This window comes from Lissotriton vulgaris, chromosome 4_1, assembly GCF_964263255.1.
Source record: "Lissotriton vulgaris chromosome 4_1, aLisVul1.2, whole genome shotgun sequence".
NCBI classification, from domain to species: Eukaryota; Metazoa; Chordata; class Amphibia; order Caudata; family Salamandridae; genus Lissotriton; species Lissotriton vulgaris.
In genome coordinates this window covers 1807038547-1807060166 of record NC_141691.1, presented here as the reverse complement: position 1 = coordinate 1807060166, position 21620 = coordinate 1807038547, and the positions used below count along the sequence as shown (strand labels likewise).

The following is a 21620-nucleotide window of genomic DNA, read 5'->3' as shown; positions in this document are numbered from 1 at the left end:
CTCTGGAATTCTGCACTTGTGGATATCTGCCTTATATCTTTGTGCGTCAGGAAGGAGGGTTTTTAAGTTACGTCTCTGCAGCAGTTACAATAGGACTTTGCATGCCTTCCTATAGGCGGATGTATGACGTTACAATGCATACTTTTACAACGCTTACCTTTACAACACATTTTTTACAACGCAACATCCATTACAACGCATTCCATTACAACGCATACCATTACAACGAATTTTTAAAAATTACCTTTACAATGCATTCCATTACAACGCATTCTACCTTTACAACGCATACCATTACAACGCACAACATTACATTGCATGTATGGTAAGTATTGGATAATGTGGGGGTAAGAATTACTATTATAACTCTGGGGGGGTGCAACAGTAGGGTAAGTGTTGGATAGGGATGTATGACGTTACAACGCATGCTTTTACCATGCATGCTGTTACAACGCAGGTTTTACTATGCATACCATTACAACGCATAGCGCTTTGGGGGGCTGGATAGTGAATAGTTTAATTTACTATTCCAACTCCAGTCCCCGTGGACACTAGGGAAGGTGTTGGATAGTAAATTAAATCTATTCCCTATCCTACAGCGCCCCCCAGCGCAATGCCTTGTAATGGTTTTTGTTGTAAAACCTGCGTTGTAATAGCACTGCGTGGTAAAAGTTGCGTTGTAAAGGATGTTTCCCGTTGGATAGTGTAGGGGTAAAGATTACTATTCTAACTCCAGGGGGTGCAACAGTAGGGTAAGTGTTGGATAGTGTAGGGGTAAAAATTACTATTCTAATTCCAGGCGGTGCAACAGTAGGTTAAGTGTTGGATAGTGTAAGGGTACTATGCGTTGTAATGGTACGCGTTGTAATGGTATCCGTTGTAATGACATACGTTGTAGTGGTATACGTTGTAGTGCCATGCGTTGTAATGGTTGCGTTGTAATGGCATGCGATTTAATGGATGTTGCGTTTTAAAAGTTTTGTTGTAATGTTAGTGCGTTGTAAAAGTTGTGTTGTAAAGGTTGTTTCCCCTATAGGCACTACAAATGGCCTCCCATGATCTTTTCTCTTTGCCTATGATTTTATTTTTATCTGTTGTGCAGGACCACTTTGATGTGGAAAAGTTGAGGCATTTTTCATAAAGTCGTTTATTTTTCTAATCCAAACTTTGTACACCCAGATGTCATGTGTGTTCAATATCTTCATGCCACGTGTCAGTGCCTAACAGTTCTTGGCTTAAAGTAATAAGTGAGCTTTGTGGCAATTGCATCATTAATTACAATGTTAATAAAAGATCAATTCAAAGTTTGCTTTTTGCCATGGTGGATATTGCTATGTATGCTCACATTGCTCTAAAAACGTTGACAATATCAATTAATTTAAAAACAGTAACTATTCTGAGTTTTACCTGCAGCACTTCCTGTAGTAGGTGAAATGTTGGAAACATGTATCTTGTATGTGAAATTGAATGGTACACTCGACTCCGGCTGTGCAAATCCACGTTCAGCGATGTAAACAACTACAGGGAAGGACCCTGCACTTCCGTTAAGTATCCGGCAGATTATTTCATTTTCTTTTCAGGACAAAGTGTAGGAGGGAGAAAAATGTCACACACATTATTTTGTATTCATAAAATGGTACTTAGATCTTAAGAGCTAGAAACTTGAATAAGTCTTTGCTGCATAGATTTATTTGCTTACTGAAAGGGCATAAAATCAAATTAGCACAGTCCAGCTGTCCAACATGTACTATGCTTTATATACATTACTCTTAAAGGTTTGCTTAGAGCTGCCAGAAAGAACATAGTTTGCAAACAGCATAAATAAAAATAAAGTTTTTTAGAAGAGTTGTATTTTCTGAATATCTATTTATTTATAAGTAGATTTTCAGTGTGGGTGAAATCTTCTAAAGACAACATGAAAACGAATTAAAGTGAGGTGTGACCAACAGGCAGTAGAGAAATTATGAAAAACTCCGACCAAGTGAAAGGAAATATGGACTCTATAGCAAATGGGTTCAGTGCATACCAGGAAAGGCCAACCGATCTAAATCCTTTGGGATAGGCATCATGAATTAGATCAATACCCTTCTGGTCTCATTGTCCAAGCTTGGCTCTCGCGTACCCCCTTTCTTATGTGGGTTTCAGATGATGGGTGCTATCTGGCTGTGCAATTGGTGTGTTCATGCCCATTTAGAGCAGGGTAGGGTGGCACTGACTTGATTCTGAGAGGCACAGCTAGAGAATCTCCAGCTGGAGAAAGAAAACTTTCATAGGTGCATTGTGGGCAGCCATCTTTTTCTCAGGATAATTTTTTTCTACAAAGTATTAAGAAAACTACATTTGGATTAGATGGAAGAGACTAAGGGTCACACGGGGGAGAAGGCTGATGAGTTGTGAAAATTGTCATATTTAACCATCATTACAATGTAACCTTACTTTTTAACAGGTTAGTTACAGCGAGGATTCATAACGAATTTTGGAACTTCACTTTTATTTCCAATCTATGAAATACTGAGCTGAATGTCTACCACTTCCCATATTTTATAACCATATTTATTTTCCAATTGCTAAATTACAACTTCAGTTGATCCAGCAATCACTGTGCTCAGCCATTTGCTTATGTTTTGCATATTATGTATTGGAGGAGCACCTGCTCATAATTAACTTTGCCCATGCTAATGGTAGAATAATATTAAGAAATAATTAAGAATACTAATTGTTAGCTCATGATTCATCAAAGAGGATGTGGTGTTAAAGCCAGAGCTGCTGGCTTTGCAACTGGGGAACCGGTTTTGAGTCTCAGTGCTAGCTCAACAACCTGAGATTCTGGGAAAATCACTATATCACCATGCCTACAAAATAAATGTGACCTTGTGTAATGTAACTGGTGCTCAGGTTATGTTTGCGCTTAATAAAACTTTAAAAAAATAATTTAGGGAGGTTATACTGAAAAGTCAGGACTGCATGTATAAATGAAAGCACGCATCACACTAACAAAATTTGACTTCACAGATCCATTCTGGAGGCAATATCAGAAGACAAACTATGAACGTCATAGGAATAGCTGTCTAAAATTAAGAACATTGTATTTGGTTTTCAAAGTATACTACATTCAACATTTTTTGAGGATGCACTTTTGTCACAACTTCTTATCAATGTCTTAGCTTCCTATCAATAAGCAAAAACATGCCTTAATTTAATTTTGAGTGATGTTTCTGTCTCTCCAAGTCTCTCTGAGCTCTGTCTGTTCACATTGAGGTGCGTAGCAGCACCCAGCTCACCATTGTAATTTTCAAAAAATATTGTAAATGTGAAATAATTACAGGTGCATGGGCTAAATGTATCCAAAATACATTTTTGTTGGAACAATTCAAAGATTTCGAATGTTGCCAATGTTTTGGGAGATTCAGCTCCTCAGAAGGATTGTAATATTTAGTGTTCAGCTTGTGTGTCAGCAGCCTACATGGGACCTTTCTTTTGCAGGATTTCCATTGTGTCCTTTGTAAACCATTTGTAGCCCCAGGAAATACAACAAGGTTTTTGGATGATTTAACCACATATCCTGTAAGAACAGCAAGATTATATTCACCTTATAAGGACTCTCAGCAAATTCTACTTCAGCAAGGAATTGCCTTGGGACAAACCATCTTTCTACTAAGCCATGGTTTAGGTTAAGGAATCTAAGATACTGCTGGAACATCTTTAACTTTCCTCATTTATTTACAGTGAATATATTGTTCTTGAAGTATCACTCTTTCATACAATCCTACATAAACATTGCCCTACTTTTGCACACTTTCAGGACCTTGGACCTCTTAAATTACAGTTGGACTATTGAAGTAGAAGTTTGACTGTTCAAATGCATGCAAGAGTTGAATTTAAAATATTTTTGAATAATCACAAAGTTCTGACTGTATTGGTGTTCACCTCATATCATCTAGATGGCATTAAAATATATGAAAGGGAGCATATTTTACAGAGGTTCAGCACATACATGCAACAACTAGGTTAACCTCAGAGAACTGCCAGTAAGTCACACATGAGTGGATCACTGGCATATGACTGACTTTGCCTGCCTTCCCGATTTTGCCATTTTCTAATGGCTAGCTCTAATGCCCTGTTGCAAAGCACAATTGATTGCGCTGCTGCAGCTTCGCATTTTAAATAAAGCTTGTTTGGCTTCCTTGCGAAATTACTTGAGGATTGACTGCTAGGTTGGCCGCTTGGATGGAAAAGCCAAGCCACATATAGTCTCCTTATGAGGGTGAAGTAATATAGTCTGAGAGTCATAGGTGCCCCCTGCGAGCCTGTTCATAATTAAATAAGTAAGTAAATGCAGTGGTCTGAAGAGCATGCTCTGGTGTGACACAAAGAAGCAAGGGGAAATCAGTAACACAAAGAACAAATTTGAGATCCCATTACACATAGGTTTATTTGTTAGGAGGTCAAAGGTATTGATATCCCTTCAGAAACAGTAGATGTTCACAGCTCAAGCTCTGCCTTCTGCTGTTTTGTACATCAATGTATAACATTCACACATTGCCAGATTGCACAAAAGCAAGAACATGTGGGTAGTTACCAGCAGAAACACATCAAACACTATATAATGTAGCAGAGGAATAATATAATTGGGCGAAAACATTTTCAGGAAAAATACTGAATCTAATATGGCTCTAATTTAAAACTTCTGTTTATTTAATAAGTGGAGTACTCTCTTGTGTTTGGGTAAGTCACAAAACATTTTTATTTTTTCCAATTTAGATATTGTATTTAGATGTTGATTAATGAAAGTGTATGCAGCTCTTGAATAACTTGCTGTTTGGTTAGCTACTCAATTTGGTAGTTTGCTTTCCACACAGTGCTAGCAGAAGTTAAGGTCAAAGGGCACAGATCAATAAAAAGCAGAATCTGGGGACAAAAGACAGGGAAGATCACATTTAAACTGATTCACTGTTGTCAATTCCTTGATCTAGAAGAAAGCAAACCACAGAAGATGGAAGGAAGTCTCACTGTCATCCATTCATCCTCCTGATTGAGCACCATAGGAAAGGAAGTAACACTCAACTCCATGGCACTATTAGCAATCCATAACCAATTCAGAGCAACTTAGATCACCATCTTCCATCTCATCTACATGCTTTCCAGGCAGAACAAAGACGTCACTGATAAATTTGCAGATCTCTTCATCATCTTGTTTATCCACCATGCCCTCTTGTGTGACTTCTAACCTCACAGACAACACAATCTCACAAAACACTAGTGACACCATACTCAACCTTATTATTTACACACTTCATACAGTATAGCATGTCACACACCCAACAGACTCCAAAGGCCACATCCTCAACCTTGTCCTCTCAACATCCAACCTACAATGCAATGCAAACCACCAATATTCCTCGACTGGACCAACCACTTCAACTTCACTATTCCACTACTCAGCATCCTAAAACTCCCCATTTTGGATACAAAAACTATACCTTCAGATCTTTGAAATAGATTTCTCCACTCAACATGTAGACAGTTCATCACATCAGTAAAAGCCAGCAAAGGCAAAGCAGTTTAAGACAAGCGAGCACTTCACCAACCCCTGCCAGACACACCTATTTATCACTCAACTGAAAAGTGCAATGCCATCAACCTCTTGATGCTACAGAAGATCCAACAGAACATTGACAACACTAAGCCTACTTCATCCCTTAGACCCACCCCCTTCACATAGAATGCCACAAGGGCCATCCTTCACAGCCCTATCTCTCACAGCTACCCCCAACAAAGTCAACTACCTCAAAGCCACTTCTTATGAATATGAACCCTTATCCTCATATTTCATTAAAACTTTATCTGGAGACACTCTCTCATCCCTACTTACCATTTACAATGCATCTTATCAGAAAAGACAGCCCAAATTCTCCCTCTTCTAAAGAAACCTAAACTAGTCCCTGATGTCCTTGCCAAGTACAGCTCATCATTTACTTACCATTCATTGATAAGATCATTGAAAGAACAGTCTATGTTCAACTCCAAGATCACATAAGTACTAAACATCTAGTTCACAAATACCAGTATGGATTCAGATGACGTTTCAGTAAGGACACTGCTATCGTGCACATTGCAGAAGATGCAGTTTGAACACAAATGATGACCTTGGGGTCGTGATGTTGCTGGACCTCTCAGTTGCCTCTGCCCATCCCATACTTATGCACATACTGGAGTCTCCAATAGTATTGATCAGTAATGCCCTTCGCTGGATCTCCTCCTACTTTTCCAACCAACACCAATTTGTTCACATGGACACCTCAAGGTCCCAAAAGATTCCCATCACCTGGGGAATCCACCAGAATTCAATCCTCTTCTCACAGAGAAGAGCTTCCAAATTCGCCAACATGCTGATGATAAACAACTCTTCCTAAAAGTCTACTCTGCTTCAGACATCCAATTATTTAAACAGTGCCTGCTCATCATCTAGACCTGGATTTTCAGCGTCAAATGAAGCTCAACGCAATAAAGACAACATTCCAGTTATTTGCTAAAACAATAAGCAAGAGACAGTACAAACCTGGCTCAATGATGTGAACATTGATGGTTTTGAACCTCAACCTTCACTGAATTCTAAGTCACTTGAATTTATTGTGGAGACCAACCTTACCCTAAACAAATACATTTCCAAAATACAAAGACCATCTGGTACCTGCACTCTCTTCTAAAGAAAATTAAACAGTTTCCTCCAGAAAGTGACTTATGCACTGATTTTAAGTTCCTCATATTCTTACATTCAGGATAGTTGTAACACCCTGCTCCATGGCATCCTAGACTCCACACTGGCCCCCTAATGGCCTCCTACACACTACTGCACATCTCACCAAGCACCTGAAGAAATATAATCAGATCACCTCCATCATGAATGAATGCCATTCGCGGCCCTTGCCATCCTGCAACATCTTCAAAACAAGCATTGGCAATGCCAATAGTTCAAGCTTTAAAGGAGTGTTGTGGGCAATGTGAAGCATTACATAGAACATTATATGTATTTGTGTGGAAGCATAGAAATGTAGAATAATATTGGTGTAGGTTAAAAGGTCAGGTGACAGTTACACTATCAAACCAGACCTAAACATCCATGTAGGTTAATGACTGCCCTCCTCCCATAAATTATCTAGTTATCTAAGATACTTTAATAGGATTACAATGTCATGCATGTGACCCTAAAATTTCATGCTCAGGCAGCTGAATACATAAACACAATGATCACAGCTGTATGGGAGGCACACACTTTTTTTGTGGAAGCACACAACTCTTTGCTTCCAAAAGGTGGGCGAGTCAGTACCCCTCTCTAGGGATGCTCACGTAATTTTTGGGCAACAGCTGTGCCGTCAAGCCAGACCAAAACCAGCTGCATTATTTACAAAGAAACCATGATCAGCACCCCTGCTTATCTTGCATACAAGCCCACCATTTCTGGTGGTTCTCAGTACACCCACAACCTGGACCCCATTAGACTGTAGACCTTGAAGAGTAAAAAAGAAAAAACGTGGCAGCAGGTCTTTTCAATGAATTTGAATTTGAATTTGAAGATTCACCTCTTTAAAGAACACTTCATCAAAGTGGATTAACTGTCCACAAACCAGCTACCTCACCTATCACTCTTTCACTAGACCATGTATAGCGTTCCAGTGCAGCTTAACTTTGTTCAGCCTAGAGAAAGACCACATACATGCCTAACAACAATTTCAACTTTGTTATCAAATACACTTTATTACATTGTTTTAACATTATACATGACAAAGGTTAGTCTTTATTAAATCATGTTGAACAATGTTTAAATAGTAGCTTTCCAATAATAAACCTACCAGATATAGAGATGATTGGGCAACTGAATGGGCCAATGAATACTGAAGTGCTGTCATTGCCTATGCTTCCAGCAAACCCAGAACCCGAAATTGTTAAATTCCTTCCTTCCACAAATGGATCTGTGAAGCATATAAGCACAACTATAAACACCAATAACAACTGCAATCAATTAATCTGTATCAGTTTCACACAGGTGCCTGTTATCCAGCAGCATTTGTCAGTGGCTACTAGTAGTAAATGTCTCTATTTTGAATTTACACAGAGCGATGATATGGGATAAACAATTAATTGTGAAAAAAATAAGGAAAAGGGGCATGTGCAAATCTTAACTTCCACCACACAGTCAAACTGAAACTTTGCTAATGATTTGGAACTGATTCACAAAGGTACTTATGTGTGGTAAAGTAATGAGTGCGGAGTCTCCGTAATCCTGCACTCTCTGCAGAGATTGAGTGCGTGGGCTCGTCACTCGTAACTTTACTACATGTAACTACCTTTGAGAATCGGATCCTTAGCATCTAAGCCGACAACAAGGTTGTGTCTGCACTATGTAGTAACATTGTGTATGACTTCCATTCTTAGCATCTATGCACCTAATTAAAAAACTGATTGTACACTGTGCTTTTGTAAGATTAGTATACACAAGTGTTGCTTTTTACTTCTTGTACATTAGAGCAGTGAAAAAACAGGCTCTAAAACAGGAATGTGGCAGATGCTGATCCACCATCACGCCTGCTCCTCTCAGGTCTCTGCAATCCTGAGGAAGATCTGGGAATACTAGTAGTGTTTTTGATCTACTAATAGCCATCTCCAATGTCAGCTGCTCATTCACAGAGGATCCTGAAAGGTTAATCCATGCTGAAGCTGCTAAACCACAATCAGCCTGCTGCCGGCCATCACTCTCTCGCATTGAGGTCACTAAGCATGATTATCCAGTGGGTAAGAGAAGGAAGGCTCATTGGGTAGGAGGGAAAGGTAGCAGGTTTCCATGTATTTTTTATTTAAAAGATATTTGGCCAGGATGGGAGAGTGATTTCCAAGGGAGATTTTGGAGGTAAGCAAGTTTATGTATTATAGTTGTAATAAGATTTACCGGGATGGGTGCTAAATATGATCAGGAAGTGTGGCAGTACTCCAGGGGCCCAAGGATAGAAATTGCCCCCAGGGGCAAAAGGGCATGTTCGCCAACTTTGGTATTACAAAAGGGTCTGCAGACTTTTGTGCGGCCCATTCTGTAATACTGATAGTGCTGTCTCACATATAGCACCATTGCTATCTCAAGAAGGCACTCCCGCATTTGCATGGGGGCATGGGCCCCTTCTAATGAGAGAATCTCTTTAACCCTGTGTCCGCGCTGTATAATGAATATCATAGCCAGTCAGGATTACTTATCTAGTGATTTATAGGACACCCAGCCTGTCTGTACTGAGTGCACCACGAGGTTGTTTGAAAAAAATTGTTTTATTATTTGTCAAAAATTTGTCTCCGTGTGGCCGCGGAACGGATTCAGTCGAGTTCCCGCCTGATTTCCAATTGAAGGAGAGCTGTGCCCCTCCCTTACCTCCGGATTAATCACCGGGCGTTCTTACCTACAAATACGTCATCTCACTTGTTTACAAATTCAGAAACTCCACACCGTGCGAAGCTGCTATTTTATCTTTGCAGCCCCTGCGTGCTTCCTGCAGAAATGGATTTACCAAGACCACGTCCTGAGGAGAACCCATAACTCATCGGTGGTTCGAAACGCGTTGACCCCCAACCTGTGAAAAGGAAGAAGGGTGCAGCTAGGGAACCAATAACACCTCTCTTTCCCCCTAGTCGTCCAATCCTAAAATCACCCAATCACAGGCCTATTGAGACAGGCAGGCAGTATCACTGAATCCCTTTGTCCGCCTGTCTTTCTGGTTTATAATTCTAAGGACTGGTTTTTATGTTAAATGTTTTTTCATGCCTCAATTGATTTGTGTTTAGTTTAGTTTTTGGTTATGTTATGTTATGTTATGTTATTTATTCTTTTGTATAGCGCAACGGTTACTCAAAAAGAGTGTCCCGGCGCTTTTAGGTAAGGAAAACAGATTTCAGAATAACACAACACAGCTACAAGAGGTTAAAAAATAAACAAAAAGAAAACGAAACTACTGGCAGACCTATTGGGAAAACAGCCAGGTTTTGAGACCTCTTCTAAAATCAAGGAGAGTAGACGCCCCCCGCAAAGGGAGCGGTAATGCATTCCACATCTGTGGGGCCAACAGACTGAAAGAGCGGCCCCCAAGGCGAGCCCTCTTCACACGCGGAACCGCCGCCAAAAGTAGAGATTCTGACCTCAACGAGCGAGTCGGATGGTAAAAGGTCAGTCTCTTTTGGAGATGTTTAGCTCCCACAGCATGGAGCGCTTTGTAGGCCAAGGTCAGAGCCTTAAAGGCGATCCGTTTGCGGATGGGTAGCCAGTGTAACGTCACCAACAACCCAGAGGCGCTGGCGCGTCTACTTAGGCCAAAGATGGCCCTGGCCGCCGCGTTCTGTGCAACTTGAAGCCTTTGTAGCAGATACTCTAGCAGGCCCAGGTAAAGAATGTTGGCATAATCCAACCTGGAGCCTACCAGAGCCTGCACCGTCAGTCTCCTGTGCTCCTCGGACAAGAGAGGCAAAAACCTCCGCAGCATTTTTAACAGGCCGAAGCAAGTGCCGGTTACCCCCAAGATCTGGGCTTTCATCGTCAGCCCCTCGTCCATCTTAACCCCCAAGTTTTTAGCCATGGGAGAAGAGCCGGACGGAGGGAACATGTCGATGGGCCACCAGGCCTGCCAGCTAGGCTCCGTATCGCACCCGAAGAAGAGTACCTCCGATTTGTCGGAATTGCACTTGAGGCTGTTCAGTTGGAACCATGCGAACACAGCCCCAAGGCAATTCTGGATACTCTCCCCGTCGAAGTCAGCCCCTCTCTCGCAAGAGAAGAGGAGCTGGGTGTCGTCGGCATACGACACGATCCGGGCACCAAATGACTCCGCCACCGCCGCCAAAGGGGTCATAAAGATGTTAAAAAGGGTCGGGCTCAATATAGAGCCCTGAGGGACCCCGACTCCCAGAGGCGGCATTACGGCGGTGTCAGATGATGTCCAGATCGTTTGCCGGCGGCCGGCCAAAAAGTTTCTGAATTTTGAGTACTTATTGTGTACAGTTTCAACACTTTTATATATTGCGCACATTTTTGTCTGAATGTTTACTTGATTGTTTTGATAAATGTGTCCTTGAAAACATGCTGATAAGTTAACCAAATTTTGACAAATAATAAAACATTTTTTTCAAACAACCTCGTGGTGCACTCAGTACAAACAGGCTGGTTGTCCTATAAATCACTAGATAAGTAATCCTGACTGGCTATTTTGTTCTGTTTCGCAAGATAGTCGAGGTCCAAGCCGGTCAGAGACAGGACCCAAACCTTTTTTGTTCCCCGTATAATGAATATGGGCGCAAAGTCAAAGAAGCTTTCAGGGGGTGCACTGAAGGTGCTCCACAAAAAGGTGTCATGCTCTCAGTGTGCCCCCTGAAGCCAGCCTTCTTGAAGGCTGAAAAGGTGTGCCATGGGTTCGCTTTCAGGCCGGTGGTGGCATTTACTGCGCCCGCCAGCACAGGGATCTCGAATCCCTTTTGAAAGTGCAAACACGTACCATTTGCACTTTGAAACCTGGAGTAGCATTGACACAGTTGCTCAGTATGCCATTTCATGCGATTTAGGCTAACCTGAGGGAAGAGGCTTCAACATAATAGGTGGCACTGTCCCTATTTGAACACTGTACACCTGTTTGAAGGTGTGACATGGCGCAAACAGGAAATGTGCGCCCTAGATATAATGGGACCCCAGGTACCTTTTTTGGTTTCGTTTGGTTTGACTATTTGATGTTGCTAGGTTTCAAATTTCTCTTTTTCACTATTTCTCTCAGTTTCATTGTTCTCTCTTTCTGGTAAATCTATTTTGTAGGGATATGTCTGAAATATTTCGCACAATCTAACTAAAATGTCCCTCTACATTTGCAAAATATGGATAGTTTCCTTAACTATTTCTGTGTGATATAGTTGTTAAATGTTATTATTGTAATTGTTATTTTTCTTATATTAATTGTCGGTAGTGGTTTTTTAGAACGCTCATATAAACTTAAAAGGGTTATATTTCTATTTAAAATGTATCTTGAATATGGCATATGGAGTTCGCAGAGAGTGAAACGAGATAATAAAAACAATCCTTCATTCATTAAAATGATGGCATTTTCATATAAAAGACTGAAGGTCTAGTGCACAAAAGTAAACTTACATACACTTTGTGTAAGTTTACATACTAAGTGAAATTCACAACCTAGACTGCAAAGTCCCCGCATACATAAGTATATGGAAGTCTCTAAATAAAAAATATATATTACATTCAGGTCCTGATTGACAAAGGTAAACTTACAGTTTTGTGTACGTTGATGAATATTTGCTATTCCCAAAGGTTTTTAAAGAAGAGCATCTTTACGACTAAAGAGTCTCAGCACATACTAAGATAGAACAGTCGTAAAGATGTTACTAGTAAAATATATTTGTGAATAGAAACCAATCATTAACTTACACAAAAAAGTGTTTGCCTTTGTGAATCAGGCCCTCAGAGTCATAAAACTCCGTAGTAGTTTGCAAATTTCACTTACATTGTAAATTACACTAAGTGTAAGTTTACCTTTGTGACTCATGTCCTAGATCTCAAAAAGAGAAGGAACGGAACTTTACAGCAACAACCTGCTTGCCTTAATAACCGTTGCTTCGTGTTGTTCAAAACAGAGTGACATATACCCTTGAACACATGTTTGCGACACATGAAAATATATTATTCTGCACTCTGAAGGTCTGCTGGGGCTTGGGTATGATCCTCATAGAATCCTTTAACTAATAAATTCTACCCAGCAGTCACTGAATATTTAGTTAACCAAATTATTCTAACATTCAGTTATGAAGTTAAACACATTTGTGGGCTATGAATTGGCACCAAAATTAATATATGGAAACATAAATATAGACCACAATATGGAGGTCACATACCTACGATGCCATCAGCACTTCCTTCTGTATCACTTGTTACCGTTTCTGTGTTGAATGAAAGAACATCATAGTCAATGGAAATTGCTATATTAAATTGTGTTAATCACATACAGGAAAGGTTGCAAGCGAATGTGGAAAAATGCTCACAGTCTGGGTAAAAACATGACTGACATAAATAGAGTATGAGTGGGATACAGTGTTTTTGGTGTATACCCACTGATAAGGGTGTAATATTGCTCATAATGCTTGAGATGGATTCACAGTCACAGTGTTACATGGGATAAGATAATACAAAGGTCCACTTTGGATAACTCTTGAGATCAGAAACCCACTTCACAAGGTAGACTGGTAAATTCAATATTGGTAAAAGAACTGCAACTATGTAGGAGCTAATCTTTATGGAAGTTCTTAATCTGCCTCGTATTAGTTGAAGAAAACCAATGACAAGTGGGTCGATTCTTAATGGGTATGCACTAGTAAAGAAAAACAAGTATTTGGAATGTCAATAGGTATGGCTAATGAATGCACAGTCAAGCCAGACTTAAAAATCCATGCACATTAATGACTACCTTCTCCTATCTGTACTGCTGCCAGAGAGAAACACCACATATTATCTTGTTATCTAAGACACTTTAATAGCATTACATGGCATATGTGTGCCCCTTAAAGTTCAAGCTCACACAGCCAGATAGAGAAGCAAAATTATCACAGCTGTGTGGAGGGCAAGCGCACAACTTCTGCCCAATCAAAACACGTACCCCTGGCTCCCAACATGTGGTTGGAGCTAAAACCCCTCTTTAGTGGTTCTCACGTAAATGTCTGGCGACAGCTGGGCTGTCAAGTCACACCATAAAAAGAGTCCAAGTGCCCAATTTGTTTTTAAACAAAAGTGTGACAATATGGGTGGGGTACATGAATTTATCAGTTTACAGAGGAACATTGTAATAGGTGCCATCTTACAGACTGGGTAAACTCCAACTCGAACTTATCTACTCACAAAACACATAGCAGAACTTGCACAGTGTGCCATGTTGTTGTCAAGTTTTTATGAGTCTGTGCCATTGGTAAACAGTATTAAGAGCAAGGTGGAGGACACAAGTTATGGTGCATGATATGAGTTATAGTTTATTTGTTAACCCGTTTAGAGCATCGAACGTTCAGCCCAGTACTTAACGTTCGAATAACGGGTGGGGCCGCATCGGCCAACGGACGTGCGCAGCACTACCAAGGTAGTGCACGTGACGACTGTTGGCCGACGGCAGCGCTTAAGGAGTTAATAACCATAACTGGCCAATTTCAGTGGTTCGGCATGCTTAAACAAGAACCATAACGCAGTTTTTAAATGTTTTTTTTTCAGTGATTTTCTTTTTTTATGTACGTAATTTCTGAAGGTCTTCAGCTGCAGGGGTTAGGCACAGGCTTTGGCCGTGCACAGTGGAGGTTGGGTAGAATACATGCCTAACATCCAGGCTTTCATTTCCTTTCACCCCTGTAAAAAAATTGCATCACATGTGACTTATGGTTTTTATTCAAAACGGTGGTTGAATCCACTATCTGAAATGGCCGCTCATGCGATCATCTTCTGAGTTACAATTCACATGCTATTTTCAGAATTTTATTTTTTTAAAACACTTAATTTGTCCATGACTCAGGGTTTCTCCCAGTGACAAACTCAAAATACCCAAAAACTTTTTTAAATCCCTTTTCCTGATTATCACATTTGTCATAAAAAGTATTCAAATTGTGATTGACAAAAGCTGTGAGTTGTGAAGTGTGTTAAAATGGCAGAGATTTACAAAATAGCATTAAAGCTTACTCAGAAACTTTTTAAAATGATAATATCTCAAAAACCACCAAACAGATTTAAAGCAAAGCAAAAAAAGCATGTTTTCTGATTACAGTTCTACTTTCAGCTGTTCGGGATATAAGGGTCAGCAAAATGTATTTTTTCTCACCATATCCCCATCTTCCTTTATCCCCTGCATGCAGCTTTACAAAACATGACATGCTGAAGTTTAACTGACTAAGGTAGGGTGATTTACCAAATTTCATGTAAATGCATTGATGGTGTAAAACGCTATAGGCAAATCGAAAAATGGCTTTTAATTGAAAGTGCATCTGAACTATAACTACACAGTGGCCACAGATTATGATTAGGGCCTAAGGACTAAAATCAGATCCCTTTGCACACTCGGTTTGCAAATGAATCGGTATTTACACCAAGCTGTGGTACCCAGTAAATATTCCAACAAATGGTATCACTATTTATCAGGTGTAGGAAATACCTCACTCACTTTCAGCCCACTCATAATCAGGGCCTCAGTGTCCAGTGTTTTTGTCCTCACTTTGTGTTGTGAAGCATCACGCATGGAGCGCAAGCCATCCATGTATTGTTTATCATGGCAATGAGTCACAACAGATGTCTTATACTGGTTTAATTTAAAAATCATAATATAAAACACACAGAGTGTGAGTTCTGCTACTTCATTCCATGAAGTATAAAAGTTATTATCCAATGTATTTATGCTGAAACATTTTCCTGTCTTGAGGCAGAGGTCACTGATGTGTGTCAATGTACCTTGCAGATGCAGGCAGGGCACCAATCAGCTGTCAGGGCCAAAATCCAATGATCTTCGCCATTTTGCCTAATACTACACAATGACTCACACTAGCTGTCTTTATTACGCAGGCATGTATTCTATACATTTGTGTGAATTAAGGCATCTTAAAGGGGGCAGTGGAAAGTTAAAACAAGCCTGGTTTTAATATATATATTTCTTCATTGAAAAAACAAAGGTTAAATTTACATTATAGTTTGGTGAAATTGTATGTTAAAACATACTGTTTTAAACTGGCAAAACCACTGAAATTCACTAGTTATAGTTATCTCCAGCAACTATAACTCATGCCTTAAAGTAACTATAATTCAGACCAACACCATGCACAGTGTTGCCATCAAGGATGCAATTTCAGATGTTTTGGTGATGTTATCAATGATGCCATAGAGCATGTAATGAGTGATATATTACGTGAGGTAATAAGCAGTGCAAGGTGAGGGTGCACATTATAGTTACTTTTAGGTCCAAGAGATTGTCAATTGAATTACCTGGGTGGCCATGTTATGCCCCCCCCCCACCCCTTTAATGAGGTTAACCTCAGGGGTTGGGTCCTTAGGGCCCCCACATGGTTTGGGGAGAGGTGTTTGACAGCTGAGGAACAGAGTATCCCTACATTATACATAGTATATACACCCTATATATTTTTTATACTTTTACAGGACAATTGCCTGGGTCCCAGAGTCCTAAAATGGCTGCAGTTACATCTTTGTTGATGTGGTGGCAGCCAATCACATCTTATCTTTAGATCCCTCAGCTCTGCATATCCTCTATAGCGTTATAGGAAGATGAATGGTTCACCTTAATTTCCCAAAACCTACTGAACAGATTTACACCAAACCACAAAAAGCACGCTATCTGGACCAAGATCTAGCTTTCTTGCAAATTTGGTGTAATTTCATACTGTTGTTTTTACAATATCACTGTTCAGTTTTCCTATGGAATTTGAATGGGCAAACAAGGATTTGCCCTCCCCCCTCTTTTCTCGGCCCAGACTTGATGGATTACCTCAAAACTTTACAGGAGAGGGCTCAGGTGGATGAGCTTTATTCCAAAAGTTTGGCAAAGTTATAAGCAAACCAAAAAAATATATTTCCTATTTGAAACATGGTCCTATCTATAACTACTAACACTTGGCAAGATATCTATATCTATATATGTCATTTGAGATGCCATCAGTGATGTCAATGACCATGTCATGAGTGATGTAAAATATGAGCTCATAAGCAGTGCATTGCAGGCCGTAAGTTATAGTTAGCTCAGGTAACTATAACTGCTGAATTTCTATGGTTTTGAATGAGTGAAATCTAAGCCTCACTATAATATCCCTGTAACCTTTGTTTTTTACAGTGAATTTCTAAGGTTTTTTAAAATGTTATTTGCTGACTATATCAACCCTATAACCTTTATTTTTTCAATGAATTTCTAAGGTTTTTAAATTGTATTTCCTAACTGTAACCTGTAACCTTTGAGAGTGAGTGTGTGCGTGAGTGCATGAGTGTCTCAGTGGGTGTGCTAGTTTTTCTGCCCTCCATTTTGCCTTCAATCTTCATTTTCCTGCCCTCTGTTTGGCCCTCTTCTGCTCTGTTTTGCCTTTTCTGGTTGTTTTCCTGCCCCCTGTTTTGCCTTTCCTGCTAGTTTTTCTGCTCTCTGTTTTGCCTTCTACTACAATGAGGGTTGCGGGACTGCCTGATATCTGTCCAAGGGACCCCATTTATCTGGACCTGGCAAAAAGTCAGTGGGGGATGTTAGCCAAGGGGCCCCCATCCCCAGGTGTGTTCTAGCCTCAGGAACCCCAGGGCCTGGGCACGTCTACCTTGGAGCCCTGCCGCACCCAGGGCACCCAATGTGTATTTTTGCAGACCACAGGAGGAGCCTGTAGGCCCAGGATCCCTTTTGGCTGCCTGCCTTCTGAAGAAGTAAGCTTTGCTCTTGTGTGCGGGTGCAATTATTTCATTTGTTTCCCAGCACACATGACAGTGGACAAGAAAACAGATGCAACAAGCAGGATTAGTTTGACAGTTCAGGCTTCCTGGGAGTGGAGTTAATGCTTGCTCTCACTTGGTGGTAGCTGTCACAGCTCCTGCTTAGCGAAAGCAAACAGCTATCTCTCGAGTGTGGGCACCTTGGGAGATAACAGGAGCCAGCCCTAGGGGCTAGCGGTCCACAAGCCCATTAATGGCTTCAGGAGGGGGGGGGGGGTGCTCGCACATGCCCTCCTTTCATTTTCATGGGCTGGTCCCAAAGAGGTGGTGGCCCTGGGAGTCCAGGTGGCCGCCGCTAATTATAGTTTTTAAGCCCCGGGAAGGTGGTGGTCAAGGGGGCTCAAAAGAGCTCATGCAAGGGGGTCTGCCATGCCCCATTCAATATATTAAATAAAGTCCTATGTAGGTGGGGGTCCTTGGGGCTCAAAAGAGCCTTAAGAGGGGGCCCAATGTGCCCCCCTCTTTTTTTAATCTACTCCCACATACACATGGGAAATGGCCCACCCTTGGCTGTACTGCAAACAAGAGCTTGTTTTTTCTTGTTGCAAATTTGCAACTCTGTTGCAATTTCTCAGCAACATGTTTCTTTAAAAAAAAGCTTTTGGGCCCTACCGGGGTCTCCATGGGAACCCAAGACCAGGCCTAGGAGGTCAGGGTATTCCCACCTGCCCCCTTTTCATTTTTTTAACCTATTTTATGGGACTTGGCAAAGTCTGAGTCCCAAGATAGCCGCAAACACTTCCTGGTTGAAAGTGTTGGCAGCCAATTAGATCTCTGCACGAGGTAAGGAGGATTCGCTGAGGGGTTGTGTCCCTATATAAACAAATTCGTTTTTTCTTTAATATCTCCAAATTTACTGAATAGATTTACACCAAATAACTGAAAAGGTGCTTTCTGGACCAAGAACTACCTTTCTGCCAGATTTGGTGTAATTCCGTCCAGGGGTTCGGACTGTAGTCGTGTCTAAAATCCCTATGGGAATTTCCAGGGGAGACACTTTTTTTAGCCCCTTTTTTCTCAGCCCCTTGTTATTAGTTTGAATATTTCAATATTATTATCATCACTTTGCCATGTGCTGTTGTGGTTGTTATTAATTTTTAATAGTATTATTGTTAATGTCATAATAATAACTATTATTGTTATTATAATAATTATTAGTAGTAGTAGCAGTAGCAGTATTTGACTAAGGGCAGAAACCACAGAGACAAATACACAAGGATTAACTATTTTACAAAAACAGAGTAAATTCTGATCTTTTAATGTAGCTAAACATTTATGAGAGTGCCTTCTTTAAGAGATGTTTATTTCCCAGGAGTCTCCTCTTAGCGTGTAATGCTTTTCTTTCATATATGATGTCTGATGTGCCCTAAACAGCAAGTGTTTTGCAGTACAGTACAGTAGTAACAAATATCTACTGTATTATTTTATATAATACTACAATACATGAGGGCTGCGTCATTCCCTCAATAAACCCTGATGACCCTTAAATAATCCAAATCAAATCATCATGGACAGAAGTCTAATACGTTGTTCTAAGATTTCGGAATTGGCCTATATCCCAAACAAGTATTCAAACTTCTGAATAATTACCTTCAGTCGGATCAATGCCAGAGATAACAGGAGTTTTTGCAGTATCCCAAGAATATGCACAATTTCCAGTGCACTGAGATGGTATTCCATTGATAAAAACTGTGAGCTGTAAAAGGCAAAAAAACACAGTGACTGTAGAAATCTCAACAACACATATTACTGCATAAAATTACATTTACGGATGCCTTATTTTCAACATACACATTTTGGTAATCATGATGGGGATAATTTGCAATGCAATTGCACCTAAGTGAAAGTTCAGTGCATATGGAATTAAATTTTTTGAGGACAAAATATTTTTGTGATTCCTAGAATCAGGATTATTGGAATTTTGCCCTTGTAAATTGGTTTTCACGTACATAAATTCCACTAGTACAGTGTTATCTCTGTGTCAGAAAATATGTATCTAGAAGCAGTTTTGTGGCCAATCCAAGGTAGAGCCGCCTCTGAATATTGGAAAGCACCAATAAACTAAACATGTATGCTTGTGGGCATTCACAAACCATTTATGTAGTTTTCCATTATGGAAACTTTCACTATTAGGGTGGGATTGGGTAACGAACCTTGACAAAACAAGTGGGGTGCTATAATCCATGGGCAAAAATATTTACCCCTCAGATAATGTTTCCACCCTATATTAGATCAATGGAAGGCTGGGATCTCCATTGAAGACAAAGAAGTGGCTCTGGTCTAATAATGACTGATATAAACCTGCAGTTGCAACATTCCATTGTTTGTCTTTCTGTCTCTCCCTATTTAATTTAGAACATTATACTCTCAGCAGGTGGAATGTTTTAATAGCCTTAAATCCCTTGTGCCTAGGGCTATACCGGTTGTAGCCTAGGTATAGCCCTAGACCCTCTCTCTTATTAAAGTCCGTCAACTTCAGCATGGGCCTATAACGTTTGTTCCAGATCATTAAAAAACAGTATAGTCCTCAGGAGCTGTCTGTATGGCAACATTAGAACACTGTAATGCTGGAAGCCCCATTAAAGTCAATGACAAGGAATATTGGTTGTTAAATTAAAGGCCACCTCCCTTGTTATAGATCATCACCTGTGGCTCGGACCTATAACTCAGTTCAGGGCCTTTAACTACCAGTATAAGCCTGAACAACAGGCTATAAACCTCTAATCTGAAAAAAAAATGTTATTGATTGAAATTGGGTTACTGGTTGAGGGAGGGGAAACTCTACTCAAACACCAACCACAATCTCTGTCAGGGTTAAACACAAGCACACCCAAATTAACCTTTGATTAACCCTGTGGTAGGTTAGCACAAAGCAGTCAGTCTTAACCTAGAGGCAATGTGTAAAATATTCAAGCAGCACTTCAAACAGTAAGTGAAAACACAACACAAGAAAAATTCGACACCAATTTAGATAAATGGAGTAAAATTAGATACATTATTTGACACCGTAATGATTTAAAAAAAAAAACACTAGAACCAGAAATATGCAATTTTAAAGATTTCAGGTAAGTATAGCGCTAAAAAAATCACAAAGCGCCACTCACAGTTATCTCATTGTGGGAGACCAGGGTGAAAGTCACTAGTTCAGGCTAACACAATGGAACTGAGGCTGGATACAGGGACCAGGATAGTCCAGCTAAAAGAGGTACACGTCCAGCACAAAGAGTTCCATTTACACTGGAAAGAGCTTTGCTGAGCACTAAGCGTGTCACAGATTGGCGTCGATGTAGGATTAAGAACAGGCTGGGCATTCCAGATGGTTGTCTCTGTAGCACATGAATCCTGTCGAGCATCACAGATAGACATTGCTGTAGCTCTGCATAGGCGGTCAAGTTCAAATCTAGAATTATCAGGAGTCTGTGGCTGTCACTGTGGCTCAGAGACTCAGTTTTCCCGGAGCTCCTTCATTGGCTGGCCAGGTGGGCGGCAACCTCTTGGTGCAAACTAGAAATTTGCATTTGCTAAGAGCCCAAAACTTCAGGATTTCTCCTTTTCTTGAGGAGTGAGCTCAACTGATGCCACACCAAGGGTCCAGGACCTGAGGGGCAGCTCTTGGAGATCGGTAACTCACTCGTGCAGAGGCCAGCAGTGCTCAGGCAAGTCCAGTTGCAGGTCCAGGCAGCAGGTCATCTGGATGGTATCAGGGAGCCTCTGTAGCTTGTTATATCTCAGAACAGTTGGTCAGTCAGCTGACCTTGGAGTCACTTCAGCCTGGGATGGAAGGTGCAGGTCCATTCCTCCTTCTCAGCAAGCAGGGCAGCAGGCAGAGAAGCAGAAGAGTGGAAGGGCAGCAGAGTAGCAGTAAATCCGGCAACAAAATAGCACAGCAGTCCTTTTTTTGTAGTAGCCACAGGCCCAGGGGTGTACTGAAGAATTGGTCTGAGGGTCTATTTTTAATAACTTGTGACTTCGTGAAAGAAGGAGAAGTTTCTAAAGAATTCCCTTAGATGCTTTTAAAGTTTCTTGCCCTCCTGCCTAATTGCAAGCTGGCTGCATGAACAATGCAGTGGTGCTAGGTCCTTTGTGTGAAGGCAGGGCACAG

At 40.7% G+C, this 21620-nt stretch overlaps 1 protein-coding gene across 1 annotated transcript in view; it reads right to left on the bottom strand.

The window, feature by feature from the left end:
* Positions 1 to 21620, bottom strand: part of LOC147724585 (fibrocystin-L-like) — a 505554-nt gene that overhangs the window by 334917 nt on the left and 149017 nt on the right. The window contains exons 28-31 of the mRNA XM_086918064.1: positions 19109 to 19214; positions 12919 to 12963; positions 7851 to 7970; positions 1408 to 1572 (exon numbers count right to left, since the gene is read on the bottom strand). Coding sequence (XP_086774190.1) covers positions 1408 to 1572; positions 7851 to 7970; positions 12919 to 12963; positions 19109 to 19214 — 436 coding nt within the window. The remainder of the gene's footprint in view (positions 1 to 1407; positions 1573 to 7850; positions 7971 to 12918; positions 12964 to 19108; positions 19215 to 21620) is intronic.